Source organism: Ammospiza caudacuta, chromosome 10 (assembly GCF_027887145.1).
Source record: "Ammospiza caudacuta isolate bAmmCau1 chromosome 10, bAmmCau1.pri, whole genome shotgun sequence".
Lineage (NCBI taxonomy): Eukaryota > Metazoa > Chordata > Aves > Passeriformes > Passerellidae > Ammospiza > Ammospiza caudacuta.
In genome coordinates, this window is record NC_080602.1 from 27576184 (window position 1) to 27591817 (window position 15634).

Here is a 15634-nt window from a genome sequence, read left to right on the forward strand (position 1 = left end):
CCCTGTTCTGTGAGCACGAGCACCGACAGCAAAAGGCCATTTTCACTCTTGGGGTGGTTGGCAAAGGATAAATCCATTGTTCAGATTGGAACGTGATCCTGGCTCCGGGTAATGGCCAGGACAAATACTGAGAAGTGGCTAATTAACAAGGCTGAGGCGAGCAGGCAGTGATTGGAGCAGCACCAGGAGCAGAGGAGCACCCACCTTCCCCCACTGTCCAGCCCAGCCTGGCACTGGGCAGGGAACCCACAGTGCCCCTTTCCCTACTCCCGGCCTGCCCTGACCAGAATTCAGAGCAGGAACCGCCTCGGAAGGGCCACAGCTTCTCCCAGCCCTGCCTCAGTTCCCATGGCAACTTCCCCTCACCCCATTGCTCAATATTGTCCTTTTTCCATGGAACAGCAGATCCTGCTGCTTTTTCAAACAGCTCCTTATCCGATGGACCATCCCCTCCCCAGCACCACCGGGGCTGTGCTCAGCACAGGAGGGCACCAGGGCAGGGTGGGACACGACCCTGCTGGGCTCCCGTCCAGGGAATGTGCTCACACCTTCCCTGAGCCCGGGCAGCCCAGCCCATCCTCACCCCCACGCTGGGGACACGGGTGGGACCCTCCTGCCCCTCAGCTCCTGCAGGAAAGGCTCAGTCCCACCCCAGAGCAGCCGTGGCACAGCGTGGGTCCCAGCTCCCTGGCCACTGTGGCTTCCTGCAGTAACATCTGTGATTAAAACCTGGTATTTTGCCTGCAAAGAGCAGCTACTCAGAGCCAAGTCATGCAATGCCTTCAAGAGATCCAAACCCCTCATTCCCTTGCTCAGCCTGGCCAGGACACTCACACGGCAGAGACCGATGCAAACACAAACACCAGAAGCCACATTTGAAATTAAAAAAGTTTATTTGCAGATCTGTAAAACAGTTCTGCCGAAGACCAACATTTCCAAACACTACGAGATGAGAATGCATTTTCCTATCATTAGAATATAAAAAAAAGTCACAGTCCTTCAACTACCCCATGAAAAGCAGACATTTATGAACCAAACATTGAACTTTCAACACCAAAAAGTCACTGGGGTGAGTGAGACAGTCAATAGCACCGAGACAGGTGACACAGCCCTCGTGGTCTGTCATTACTATGGAATAAAGCAGGTTAGCGAGGCTGAGCCTCTGGGGAGAGCAGCCCTACGAGCACTGAGTCCAGACAATGACACACCAGAACACATTCCTTTACATCCCAGCGATGCACACACCGAGCCAGAAACACCACGGAGCTCCCGGAGCTTCCACTGTGGGACAAGAGATTCCAGGGCAGAACAAGGAATCCTCCGGACTCACGTGGCAGCTGCACTTCACACACACAACTTGAACCACTCTACATTTACAGGCGCTGTGTGACGGGGAGGTGAAGGACAGGATGCAGGAGTGGGCAGTGGTGCAGGATCCAAGCCTTGCTCTGAGGGTTACACCGCTTTCCGGTGGTACTCCGGAGGGGCCACCTCATAGTCACTGGCACTGAACAACGCAGAGGAGTTCTTTGCTAAATATCTACAAAAACAACAAAAGCATTACATTGCTGCTTGCCCAAATCCTCTGTGGTTCAGTGAATGCCCAGACACACAACAGGGTTTGAGAATCTCAGCCAAAAAATCCATTCCAAACGAGCTGCCAAGCACCTCTGGCTCCAGGTGAGCGCTGGCAGCTCAGGATGAACAGGATGAAGCTGTTTGAGGTTCAGGCAGCTGCTGTACCAAGAATCGATCTGGTACTGCTCTACTCAAAGGAGGAGGAACAGAACAGGACACCAGGAAGCTCTGTCTGCACAAACAGGGACCTTGAGGGCTGAGTGAAGGATGGCAAAACAAGGAATGGCCAAAGGTAAAGGTTGTGTGCCATTAATTCTCATGGGATGGGTTCAGGATTTCTGCTCACTGGGTTCACATTTCTACCTCACAGCCAGAGCTCTCCAGCACCTGCATTTACCCCAGACTGCCCCAAAGGACCAGGGCTATATCTGGGCAGGTTTTCCCTGGCCACCAGGCTGACTCCTGTCAAGCCCTGCTTCAGAGCTGTCTTGAATTTACTGAGGCTTTTCTTTCAGCTTCCAATAGCTCCCAATCACAGAATCACAGAATGATTTGGGTTGGAAGGGACCTTAAAGCTCACCTCATTTCACACTGAAGTGCTTTATTATTATAGGATGTTTCCCTCCTGAACATCCCACGGCTACAGGGAACCATAGCACACTAAAGCTCTGGTGACAGTCTGTCCCAGAAATAACATTCCTAAAGTTCATCACTTTTTAAACATTTGCTCAATTGTTGTTGAGTAACTGTTGTGTAATTTAATAGCTTGCTGGAATTATCATCTGCTTTTTTTAGCAGCTATAAATAAATGTTGAAGCATTTATTTTGCAACAAGGAGCAGATGGGACAGGGTAGGAGTGCAGATTAACAGAACCAGAGAAGTGGAGTCTGAGAGGCTTCACTGCAGCCGTGGGGAAGATCCCACACACAGGCCCCAGTTACACAACAATTCACTGAGAAGGGGCAGCCTCACAGCAGCCTGAGCTCCCTGACCTCTCTCTTTCTTGCTGGAAGACCTCACAAGTACTCACTTTAAGAAGTCATGCAAGTAGTTCAAGAGCAAAGCCAGACTCTTCTCATCCAGGGGCGTGTAGGCCAGCATGGCTCCGATCCGCACTGCCCGAAGCAAGGACACTTGTCACAAACACTGCTTCAAGTCACTGTGTGAGCCCACAGCCTTACAGCAGCACAGGAAAGCAGCCCAGGAATCTATTCCAATATACACAATTTCACCCAAACCAACCAGACTTTAAAACTTCATTTCCATCCCAAACCCCACAATGGCTCTGAGCCTTTTGGGTACACGGATAGGGAATGAACCCCCCCTTCAGAGCTGCCTGTCACAGGCTCGAGAGGGGGAAACAAGCACTTGACCCCCTCCCAGTGCTGTCCACCCCCCCTGCCCAGGTGGCACTCACCAAAGAGCCTCAGGAGGTGTGGGGCCCCGTACACCTGGGACATGGGGGCGTCGGGGTGATCCGCCAGGATCTCGGCGTACTGGGGCCTCTCGAACTTGTACAGCAGCTGGGTGCCCAGCATGACATTGAAATACTCCTTGATGCCAGCCACCACCTCGTTGACAGCGTATTCCCTGGGGACACAGAGCTCTGCAAGGCCTGCTCCAAGGAACAGGGACTGCTCCAGGGCGAGGCTTGGCTTGGGGAGACCACCAAAATCAGGAGGGTCTTTCACATCTTGCAAGGAAATTTGTCTGGGGACCTTAAAATCTACAGCCACAGGAAGGGATGCAATCCCAGACCTCCCTGGAAAATGGGCTGTTCTGAACAGAGCCAGGATGTAGGCAAACCAAGGAGTTTGGCAACAGGATGTAGGCAAACCAAGTCTGCTCCCAGACTTGGAGCAGCCCTTCTGAAAGCACAGGCAGCACTGGGGACATTCAGCAGCTTTCTCTGTCACCCAAAGCTCATCCCAGCTCACACCATGTTCAAAGGACAATACTGAATTAATTACACTGAGCAGGGGGACAGTCCCCTGGTATTTCAGGCACCTGCTCCCTTCCTCCCAGGCCTCTCCTGCCAGATTCCTGCAGGCCTCCAACCTCACCCTGCCTGTACAGGACCTGGCAGTGACAGAGGAGCACAGCCCTCACCCCGCCCTGCCAACAAATTTAGAACAGGCATCAGGACAATTACATCAGAGCAGGTTAAAACACCCTGACAAGCCAATAACCTGCTTCCTCTTGAATGGAAGAAAATTACTTCCCTTTCTGTTCTCCCTTTCAAACAGGAAAGCCTCCTGCAGAGTAAACACACCTTGTTTTGCTCAGGGCTGATTGCTGGGTAATTACAAACAATAATTGGCTTTGCCCATCTGAGTATTTACAAATCCTCCGCACCTCCCTGGCCCCTGGCTCTGTGAGGGAGCCCTGGGGCACTGAGCTCACCCCACACGGCTTCTCTGGGAAGTTTCATCAGCTTCCTTCAGGAAAAGGCCTAGGGCAAGTGGGGAAGCAGAACTCATATCCAGAAAGCAGACGTGCAGTTTGGAATTACTCCCTCAGGATTTCTGAGCACCACTATCACCCTGGGCTTGGAACAGGGCATTGGACATGGGGCTGGGTCACGTTTCACAAGCTTATCCCATTTTCCATGGAATCCAAGTCCAACAAGAGCCAAGGAGGTGTTTAGGGCTGGCAGGGAGCACTACTCACTTGTTATCAGTATTTCCTCGGGATTTTTTGTAGTTTGCATAATCCTCTAAAATGGAGTCCACGTTCTTCTTGGCAGGGAGGTAGAAGAGCTACAAATGCAAAACAGAATACAAGTTTGTCTCATTCTTGCAGACATTTGTACCTGGAAGCTGAACTGAAACCCTTTCTCACCAGGACATGTCTAGGATGAAATCAGCAGGTTAAGATGATACAGGTTAGGAAAGAGTTCCTCTTACTCCAAGAGTTTAATTGGGCATTAAAAAACCCAGCCAAGATGGATAGCCTGGGAAAGTGGAAGGTGTCCCCCAGAGCTGGGCAGGATTTTCACAGATACCTGTTTCTGCCTGGTGATCAAGTCCCAGTCATCCACCAGCCATGGCTTCAGCTCTTCAGGGATCTTCACCTTCACTTCAACTCTGTTCATAAACGTCTCCTCCTGAGAACAGCCAAGCCAGACTAATTACTCTCAGGTACTAATTGGGAGCACAGCACCCTTCTGTTTTCCACCCAAAACCCCTGGGAGGGAATGGAAAATACTCACACTTTCAACAGTTGGATCCACCCGAGCCCTCTTCTTCCTGGGAGGCTGGGGAGTCTCACTGGTGCTGCTCCCCTCCCCAATGCCTGGAGCTGTGCACAGCACACACAGCAGCACAGAAAACAGCAGGCAACATTTAGGGCAAGGATTTCAAAGTAAGGCTCAGATTTTTCTCAGGTCACCTTTGCTCCTGTTGGGTTTTTTTTGTTGTTGTTTTAAATATTGCTTCTGTTCTGGGAGTCCCCCGTTTGTGCCAGTTTAAACTGCTGCACTGGCACTTATCTGAGGGAGGTCTCTGCACTAGAAGCACACCAGTCTGTCACATTTTTGGGGGGAGAATTTTTGGAGCCAGCAGCTCAGCTTTGCAGCTGTGTCATGTCTCCATCTCATTAAGGAAACCTAAGTTTGAGTTAGGAAATTATTTCAGCAGATCAGCTTCGCTTTGCAATTGCAAGAGCCCAAAATCCTGACAGACTGGAACGAGTACATTTTGTACCAAGCAGAGAAGTGTGAACCTTCCCCTTCCTGGGCAGGGAGAGCCCCAGGAGGGACAGCACAAGGTGTCAGGGAATTATTGGGGCAGGCTGCAGCTCTTATTTCAGCTACAAACCTTTCACTAGAGACCCACTCAGATGCAAAATAAAACACACTTACTTTTCTGCTTGTTCTTTTTTGTTTTCCTGCAAGAAGAACACAAATTAGTGCACATGTCAAGAGAGTGATACTTAAGGAAGCCACAGCAGAAAGCCAGAAAATGTTTCAAGCACTGGGAGCAATCCTCAGGGGCCTGGGCAGTATTTAGCTAAGGACACAGGGAGGAAACACAAGCTACAACTTGGCTTCAGAGCTATGGTACACAAGATTCCTCATGGAACAGGTTAGAATTCACTGTTTTTGAGAAGTTTTGTCCTTCCCAAGTGCTCTTGGAGGACTACATGAGGTTTGTGGCTGTTTTATTTTGGACAGAATATGGCACAAGGAGACGGAAGTGCTGGGAATTCCCAGAAAAATCTCACTAAACTGAATTAAATTCCAGTAAAAGACTGAAAAACCCTCCAGCTTTACCAGTGCTGCAGCAGAGGGAAGATGCAGGAGCACTTTGTCTATTTTCTATCCATTTTCAGCCAGTTTTAGCTGGAGTACCATGATTTATTCTCAGTTTGCTCCCTGCCAGGAGCAGCCTGGATCCACTGCTCAAAAACTGGGCACAGGGTGGATAAAACTCTACCAGGCCAACACTGATCCCTTGGAAATTGAGCACTCCCTCAATGACTCTTGTTTTCAGGCTCTGGACTGGGTTTATCAGGGCCAGGAAACAGGCAGAGCTCTGAGGAAGGGCTGGAGATAGGGAGAATAAAGGGTTTGTTTAAAGGCAAAGCAGCTGAAATGAGGCTGAAACTGGGCAGGATAAAGCTCATCCCTCAGAGGGAACAATAAGTCACCAACAGTGGGCTGGTGCCTTGAAGAGAAAGAATTTTCTTCCAAACCCAAAGCCAACAGGGACGAACAGGGAGCCCTTCCCAGGATTAATTCACAAGATAAAAATCAGGTTAACAATTAGAACAGAAGCAGAGTTTTTAAAAACTCCATTTAGGTAATTTACAACCAGATGTTATTCCCTAATTTGTTACTCAGTGCCATATCTTTCCTCCAGAACACTTGGTTACCTTTCCTAGTTTTCAAGCACCCATTAACTCTGTTTCCTGATTTTTAGGCCCATGAAATGCAGAATAAACTTTTGGAAGCGGAGATTCAGCAGAGCTACATTTAACAGAGTCAGAAGGTGTTGCACAGGCAGCCTGCTTTAACTACACATTTTTTTTCTGCTACAGTTTCCAGTTACCAGAAGATGAGCAATTATTTCAAACCCAAACCTGCACTTCATACATATTTCTATCTGATCACAGATTGCTCCACAGCTTTTGGAACAAGTTGCTGCAGTTTGCAGAACAGTTACCCTGAACAGACTCAAACAAAGGCACAGCACAAGGAGCAGGTTCTGAGCTCTCCCTTCCCCAGGCCCCTGAAAACTCCTCGGTGCTGCAGGCTCTAGAAGCATCCAGGGCTGAAAGCCTGGAGTCAGCTGGGCACAGGGAGTGTCCTCCCACTGCACCCAGCCCCACCACAAAGTGCAGGGCAGAGGAGCTGCAGATGGGCTTTCAACAGCCCCAAACAGGGCCCTGCTGGCTGCCAAAGCAGCCCAGGACAGCCACGGCCCCCAGGGCCTGCCCAGAACCCAGGGAGAACCCAGGGGAGAATCCAGGACAGCCACGGGACCCCAGGGCCTGCCCAGAACCCAGGGGAGAATTCCAGGACAGCCAAGGGCCCCCAGGGCCCGCCCAGAACCCAGGGGAGAGGAAAGGTGGGCCCCAGGGCCTGCCCAAAACCCAGGAGAGAACCCAGGGCCTGCCCAGAACCCAAGGGAGCCAAGGGCACCCAGGGCCTGCCCAGATCTCAGGGGAGAGGAAAAGAGGGGCCCCAGGAGAGCTGAGGGCTCCCAGGGCCTGCCCAAAACCCAGGAGAGAACCCAGGGGAGCTGAGGGCTCCCAGGGCCCGCCCAGAGAGCAACAAAGAAACCAGGAAAGAACCCAGGAGAGAGGCACGCTGGGCCCCAGACAGCTGAGGGCTCCCAGGGCCTGCCCAGCAGCCAGGGAAGAAGCAGGAGGTGGCCCGGGCTGGCAGCCCTGCATGGCAGCTGCCCCAGGCCTCACTCACCGTGTGGAGATGGCCGGGGTCTCCAGGCAGCACACGGTGTGGGCTCCATCCCGCCGGAAAAACCTGGGGACAGGGCACACACAGCTCGTGGGCAGCCCCACACAGCCCTCCTGCCTTCCTGCAGCTCACCACACCGAGCACTGCTGGGACACGCTGTGCTTACACCAGTGCCACCACTGCCTGCTTAGCAGGCGAATACATCTCAGATGTATTAATATATTAATATAACTAATGTATTAATATAAACCACCTTTCCCTCAGATCCTCCAGGAGTGCCACAAAAGGTGGCTCACAGAGGAGGACAGTGTCACCCTTTTAGAACAGTTTCTCCCCTCCCCACCACCAGTACTTCGTGTGTCTGCAATGAGCTCCATGTACGAGGGAACAATCCCGAGGCTGGATTTTGGAAGTGTATTTTGGGAAGCATTACCCTGCGGTGCAATCAACACACACTCACAGCTGAGTCAAACTCACCATCAGCTCCCTCCCACCACTCACATGGGAGACACCCAGCTGCAACAGCCCCTTCAGCAGCCAAATCAGTGCTGGTCATCATTCAGACCTGTTTTGATTAGGTTTTAATGACACTTATCATTATCAGCTGCCTACAGAGTTGGGCTGGGTTCTGTCTAACCCCAGGTGAGGACAGCAGTGAGTGAGTGGTTCTTGTGCAGGCTGCTCCTGAGCTGGCAGCACTCAGCTGGAGCTCAGCACCTGGGCACAGGGGAGCACCCAGCCAGGGGATCCAGGGGAATCCAGCAGATCCACTGATTCCCCCTTCCCCAAGACCAGGAGCCAGCTACAGCCAGCCCTGGCCAGGTTTTGGCCAGTCCCAAAGTGAAACTGCCCCAGGATCCCAAGCCAACCCCAACTCCCTGTCCCCACCTGTGCTGCACTCCTCAAAGCCACGACTCTCATTCCACGCCAAACCTGCCCCTGAGTGAGCCCTGCAGCCTGAGGCTGCTGCCAAATCCACTTCTGAAGAACTGGTGGCATTTCAGCAGCTTCCTTGTGACAGCCGGGATCACAAATGAAGTTAGGGATTCAAAACAGCCCATTAGCAAGGGCCATGTTCATCATTAAATGAAACCCTGCCCAAACTGAAGATGACAAATGAGCAGAGCTGGACTGATTGTCTACAAATCTACCATAAAATCTCTCCTGAATCACCAAAAGGAGGGAGTGAAGGAAATCTGACAATCACAGCTCAAATTGAGTTTTCCTAGTAGATGCCTGAGCTTGCTTCTGGTATCTTAGGATGCAGGCCCATTTTTAATTGTGTATTTATTGGTTTAGTTTTGTCAAAACCAGCCAAAGAAAGGCTCTTTAAATGCAGTTTTGACAGCTGCACAATGGCAGAAGGCAAGGCATTGTGAGGATTTTATTCCAAAGTGCTTGGAAGAGCTAGGAAATTCTATAGAGAAACTGATTTTACTGAGATACACAGGACTTATGAGGAATCACCACTTTTTGAGTGTCAGGCCACCAACAATAGACTGCAAAAAATGCAGAGTGTGTCTGCTCAGCACCTCAATTCAACATTAACTGTGCACCACCTAAAAGGCATTTTAAATTAAATACTTTAACAAAGGCCTTTTTGGTGCCATTAAAGTGCTTTTGCACAGGCTGTGCCACAGGAGATGGAGTTGAGCTGCAGAGCCATTAAAGTAAAACTGATGAGCCAAAGTCTGGGAGGTGTTTTGGGCAGGGCTGGGGGTGGGTTTTTTATTTTTAAATAAAAAGAATCTTACACTTCAACATTCTTCTGCTGCAGACCAGAAGTCTTCTTGCCTGGAGCAGCTCCTCTCATCTTCCCCTCTGCATATTGTTCCCTTTAAACAGAGCGTATTCAGAAATAAGATTCTGGTGGAAAAAGAAGCTTCTTTGGTTTTGGTTTGAAAGTCAGTAGCTTCCCCTGATAACTGTGGATGGAAGCTCTGTTGAACAAGCATTCCCTGACAATCCCTCCTTCCCCACTACTCACTGGTTGGCCTTCTGGAGTTCTTTTTGTTTCTGCAGGTTGGTATCCACGTATTTGAGCACTCTGCTTTCTGGAACCCATTCATCCCAGCTGGAAAAAACCCAGAGAGAAATAAATCATCACTCAAAGCCCCCCCATGATTGCTTTCTACACACAACAGTCAATTAAAAGCTTCACAGAATTTGGGACTAAACTCTGCTTTGTGTCAAGTCATGGACTGGCACAGCTCAAGGCCAAAGTCACCAAACGTTCCCCACTGACTGGAGCTGGAATGATCTGTCCAGGGAAGTGTAACCCTCTGGCATTTCCAGCTTCCCAAACTTGAGGGATGGGCAGCTTAGGAGGGAGAGAACAATCTCATTCAAAAGAAGCATCACAGGGGAAAAAAAGTTACTCTATGCTTACAAAATTATGGGATATCTGTAGCCACAGTATATTACTGAGAAAGTTTCCTTTATCTATTCCAACATTGTATAGGTTAACAAATTCAGGATAGGATCTTTCTGTAAGGAGAAGAGCTCTGATTTCTGTCTGTGAAGGGAACCAAGATGGCATGAATATTTGCAGAATCTGAACGATTTAAGAGAACAGGTGTTGGGGAAATTGCCATTACAGCAGGAATTCCACTTCAACACAGAGTGCCTCAGCTGAGCAATCTGACAACTTCTCCCAAACAAAACGCATTAAAAGTGGCCGAGGTATTCCAAAGCACATCAGTTAAAGCTCTTTATGAAGAGTTCTGTGCCAGTTTTCAGCAGCTGCCACTCTTGGAGCAGCACGTGGCCAAACCAATATTGCTGCAGGAGCACCAGGGCCTCCGAGGGTGGAGAGGAGGCAAGGGCAGCAGCTGCAGACTGCAGAGACAGCTCCGGCTGTGCCCAACGCCTCTGGGGCTCAGGCAGTGCTCAGCTGTGTGAGCACTTTTCCCACTCCTGCCTGTCCAGCTGCAAGGGACCTTCCAGATGTGCTGCGTGCCCAGGTGACACCTCTGTGCCCCACAGTGACAGAGCTCTGTGCTATCCCGACTCTGGACACTGGCAAAAGAATTCCAAGCCAGCCCTGACAGCTGCAGATGAAGGCTGTGCTGCCCTGGCTCTCGCAGCAATGCCGCTTTTAATGTCCTTAATTGGAGCTTGAAGGCAAAAATGAAAACTCAAACAGCACCAGCAAGAAAAGCGGGATCAGGACAGCAGCTCTGCCCCTCCATGGCACAAACAAGGGAAGGAAGGACCACACTGATGCTGCCTCATTAAGAGGAGCCAGCACACAGTGATTGTGCCCCTGTAAGTGCTGTGTTTACACTGGGCCATCCCCTGGCCCTCTGGCAGCAGGGAGAGCAGATGCAATTAAAAGTCACATCTAAAACACGAGCTTCAGCTTTTAGGCACATCACAGAGATCAAGGCTGCTGTGACTAAGAGTCCTCAGCACTGAAATCAGACCAAACCAAACAGGAAACTGCCCTCTGAGACTTCTGGGTCTGAAGAGCTGAGGTTTTTAATCACCTAGAAAAAAACCTCCGTTTCCTAAATTCAACCTGAGGGGCAGAAAACAACTCAAAAAAAGGGAGAAAAGTACATCAATACAAAAACCTCATGGAAGCTTTCATCTCTAATGGGCTCAGCCATTTATCCCACAGAGGTGCCTGTAGCCCTCAGCCATCTCCCACCTGGAACCCTGCCAGTTTTGCAGGAAGAAAAAGCATCTGTAGGTTTACTTTAATCTGAGAGGCTGGAGCTGCAACACAGGCTGCACCTGCTGCTAAGCCAGCCCTCAGCAAGCTGTGCTCCAAAATGCCCTGAACACTGGGGTAAGAGGCAGGGGATCGGAGTGGTTCTGCCCCACCTCAGCAGGAGCTGCCCTTCCTCCCAAGGCATAACCAGGAAGTTTTCATAGCCAGGGAGGAACTCCAGTGTTTCCCACCCTGAACAACCAGAATGTCCCAGAGCATTCCCAGCAGCCTCTGACAGCTCTGCAGGAAATGGCCAGTTTGGCAACGTTCTCTGTGTTCCATAAATCAGGTATTAAATCAGCAGCTCAGGTATTAAATCACTCTGGTCAGTCCCAGAGGATCTGGGACCTGCAGGGACAAGGCAGGGCTGCTGCACCCAGCCCACACTCAGACAAAGCATCTTCCTGGAAAGAAAAGAAATCCTGCTTTTATTCCATGCAGTACTTACTTTTTATTCCAACCACTGTAGTGGATAAAGTATTTCACTTGCTTGTCCTTTATGGCAACCTTTACACACTGGAACAGAGAAGAAAGGTCAGTCAGTCCCAGGGAAAACAAGGACAGCTCAGGAAATTTTGCTGCTTTAGCTTGCAGAGTTTTCCCTGCCCCTGAACTTCTTGGCTGCACAAATCAAATCCACCAACTCAACACTTCCTCCATGAAGTTCAAGTCCTGTTCTGGAGGTGCTGAGATTCAGCTGCCACTGCCCCCTGAGCAGTGGCAGAATGAGGCTGCTGTAAAACCTGCAGGGCTCCAGATCTGAGTCTCTGTAAAAGGGGCTTTTCCTGCACTGAAGTAAAAACTGCTCCCAAAATTATAATTGGTATTTGTCTGGCGCACAGAGCCACCTCCAAGTGTTTGAGAGGGCAGAACCTTTGGCTATACAACATTTTCCCAACACCACACTGTGCTGTACCCACTTCAGCTACAAAATATTGCCAGAGAGGAACCTCCCGTTTCAGGAAACGGCTGCAAAATGCCACACATGCAACTTAAAACCAGCCAGGACTAAGTGCTTGTTCTGACAGCCTGGAGCTAATCCAGCCACACACAGCCTGTGCCTGCCCCTGCTTGTCCTGGAGAATAAAGAGCTGAGCACCAAGCAAAAGATGACTCAAATACAGTTCTGCAGCAAAATATTTTCCCTGCTGGGGGTTAGAAGGGCCTGAAGTGAATCTGCTTTAACTCTGCATGGCAGAGATGCACAAACAGCTCCTGTTTGCCACGAGCCCTCACAAAGAGCTGCTCTGACCACCTTGCTGTGGCACACCAAGGATGTGGTCAGGAACAAAACAACTGCTCGACTGAGAGCCACGGGAGAAAAACAGATCAAAGGAGCAGGAAGAAAGCCAAGGTTGTTATTCATTAATACTGACAAAGCAGCTTTTAAAATTAAACCCTTAAAATAAACAAGCCAAACCTTTTTAAAATGAAACTTCAAGCTCACTGTGCCAGTGCAGGAACTCAGAAGGATGCACTCAGTACAAAGAGGCAGCCAAAAGCCACTTGTGAGCTGGGACATCCCCTCAGCAGCAAGCTGGCACAGCCTGCCCTGCAGCACCCATTCCACTCTGGGAAAGGAGGGCAAGCACAGCTGCTCTCCAGCTCAGGCTGAGTGGCACATGGTCATTTCCTCAAAACCAGGAGCCTCCATCACCCTCCTGTCTGCAGCACTGGCACAACAGCTCCCAACAAAGGGTGGGAATTGTCCCATGTTCCCACAACCTCACCCTCCTGTTCCAGAGGCAGCAAGGAGCAGATCAGGAGCCCTGAGGTGGGAATGGTTTGGAGCAGCCCAAACCCTCTCAGTGCTCTGGGTGGGATTTTAGCATTACAACTCTTTGTCCTGAAGAGAGAAACTGAGTGTTTCACGCACTGACACCAAATCCTGAAGGACTGAAATCCCTGTCTGAGGCAGCCCAGGAATTTCTGCACACCTTCCAACCCACACAGCTCCAAGAGCCCTTTCCTTCCCTTCCAGAGGGAGTGGGAGCACTCAGACACTGAGGCAGCAGGGGCACAAATCTGCAGTGCAGGCTCCTGTGGTTAAAATGCCAGAACTGGAAAGCAGAACTGGGGCTGCCACTTCCTTTGTCACTGCAGTGCAGCCCCTCCTGGGCACTGAGGAAGATCATGGACTGCACTCAGCCCTCTCCCCCTGAGCAGCTCAGGCACCAAATCCTGCAGGCCCAAAGTGTTCTGGGGTATTTGCAGTGTTCTGGGATGTTCTAAGAGCCTCTGGGAGCTTCCCAGAATAGCTGCACCGTGCCACTGGGCTTCCTGAAATTGTTCTGGAACGGAGCCCCAGGGCCTGACACTGATTTCAGACAGGTTTTTGTTAATTTTAGTTGCAGCCCTTGGTCCCACCTAGAGGCACAGCAGACAGAAACACGTCCTTGTTTTCCTGGGCAGCAGCAGCAGCCACACACACCCACCTTGGCTTCATAAAGGAGAGGTCCATGGAAACAAAGCACTCGCTCACCTGCAAGGGAAGCACAGAGACAGCTCAGAGGGCCACCAGGAACAGCACAGGGCAGCCAGGGAGGGCTCTGAGGCAGGAACTGACCGCAGGAGCGATTTCTCTGTCCCACCAAAGGGACCAGAGCTGAGATTGTTTGGAGCCCGGAGCAGAGATCCCTGAGGATGCCAGGAGCAGCTGCACACTGGCACAGTCACAGTGCTGGTGCCTTTGGCAGCAAACCCCACATCCCTGCCCCTCCCTGGCATGCCCAGATCTGCTGCCCAGGCTCAGGTCAGGCTGCAGCCCCCACAGCAGGCTGGGCTCAGCCACAGGCAGGCAGAGCTGCCCCTCTGGGGCGTTACTGATCCAGGGCGTTCCTCTAACATCGCACCTCTGCGCCTGAAGCCCCTGGCACCTCAAAGCCACCGTCACCTGTGTCCCTTCCCTGCAGGAAGGGCAGCATGTGGCATTCCCAGCTTGGGGAATCAGGAAGGGAGACCCCCATGCTGCTTCCCCACCCAGCCTGTGGGACAGGGCAGCAGCAACCCCTCACTCTGGGGTTTGGGGCAGGATGAGATTGTCCTTCAGCCTGGCTTTATCTGCTCCTGGCCAAGCCTCATTGCGTGGTTCCACTGTGGGATTTGCAGGGTACATAAAACAGGATATCTGAGGGCACACATCCCCTGCTGGAAGCTGCAGTGCCTCTCGGTTTTGGGAAATAAGCTGCAGAGCTGTGATATGCTTCTGTGTCTCAACAAAGAGAAAGGCTCAGAAGGGCTCTCCCGGAAGTGCCCACACTGATACATCACACAGGCAGTACTTTTATTTATTTAAAATGTCCCTACAGACGGGGCTGACAATCAGAGGTGACATTTCCACCCTCATTGTCACAGTGCTGGTGGCAGACACGCCCCTGCCTCAGGGCTGTGCAGTGTTTTCTAGGAGAGATGCCCACAGTTACTGAGGAACATTCATTTTTAAAAAGCACACGGATGATTTGCAGAAAGGGCTCTTTGTCTCCATGATAACCCGGCAGGCTCCTGCTCCCTCACACAAGGGCTGTTCCCTGGATGCACACCCTGTTCCTTACACCAAAGCCCATCCCATCCCACCCCTGCCAGGGCAGGGGCACCTTCCACTGTCCCAGGTGCTCCAAGCCCATCCAACCCGGCCTGGGACATTCCAGGGACGGGGCATCCATCTTACACTGCATTGCTATTGTTATTTATCCTACCTGCATTGCTCTCGACCGCAACCATTACAGAAAAATCAAAATAAACACAGAATAAGCCTCCTAATAAGCCCGATCATCCTCATTCACCCAAAGCCCGGTGCTCTGCGGCAGATGTGGATTCCAGCTGTGCTGGAATCCAGCGCTGCCTCCATGAATCCTCCTGCGCGGGGCTCCCTTCCGGGGGACAATAAATAATCATTTTTCAAAGGCATTACAACAAACCCCCGACAAACCAGAGGGATTTCAGCAGTTTCAATGCCAAGGAACATCCGCGCAGGAAAACGAAGCATATTTAGAATAACGGGGTGGGAAGGGCCCGCGTGTTCCTGGGAGGAAAGAGAAGGGCCGGGAGCAGACAAAGCCTGCGGGAACCCATCTTTCCCACCTACCGGGGGCTGAGCCGGGAGCGCGGGGAGCGGATCCCGAGCCCCGGGGCCGGAGCCGAGCCCCCCGCGCCGGGCGCGGCCCGCGATCCGCGGCACCCCCGGCCCGCCCGCGCCGCGGCCCCGAGCCCGGCCCGCACTCACCCTCCTGGAACTTGGGCTTGGGGTCCTGCTTGGGCGCCATTTATAAGGGCCGGTCCCTCCTCCGGCCGCTCCCCGCGGGGCCCCGCCGCTGCCCGGCCCGGCCCCGCCGCTGCCCGGCCCGGCCCCGCCGCGCAGCCGCGGCTCGGGCATGCCGGGACATGGAGTCCGCGGGCTCCGCGCCCGCTCCGCCCCGCTCGG

The 15634-nt window shown here is 51.7% G+C and overlaps 1 protein-coding gene across 1 annotated transcript; it reads right to left on the reverse strand.

The window, feature by feature from the left end:
• Positions 1 to 874: 874 nt before the first annotated feature.
• On the reverse strand, positions 875 to 15587 carry MORF4L1 (mortality factor 4 like 1). The gene is made up of 13 exons (XM_058811436.1): positions 15437 to 15587; positions 13650 to 13696; positions 11663 to 11730; positions 9487 to 9573; positions 9254 to 9334; positions 7503 to 7565; positions 5442 to 5467; positions 4791 to 4879; positions 4584 to 4685; positions 4250 to 4338; positions 2997 to 3169; positions 2610 to 2694; positions 875 to 1540 (listed from the first exon to the last, which is right to left on the reverse strand). Exons 1-13 carry the CDS (start codon positions 15474 to 15476, stop codon positions 1456 to 1458), a joined length of 1035 nt encoding a protein of 344 aa, XP_058667419.1. The 5' UTR covers positions 15477 to 15587; the 3' UTR covers positions 875 to 1455.
• Positions 15588 to 15634: the final 47 nt, after the last annotated feature.

Bases quoted from the DNA above. Each gene is read 5' to 3' on its own strand.
- MORF4L1 (XM_058811436.1), bottom strand. From the start codon at position 15,476: ATGGCGCCCAAGCAGGACCCCAAGCCCAAGTTCCAGGAGG. The intron at 9,335-9,486 runs GTGAGTAGTGGG...CTCTGTTTAAAG, and splicing joins GAACTCCAGAAGGCCAACCA to GGAACAATATGCAGAGGGGA. The intron at 7,566-9,253 runs GTAAGATTCTTT...CCCTGTCCCCAG, and splicing joins CAGCAGAAGAATGTTGAAGT to GTTTTTCCGGCGGGATGGAG.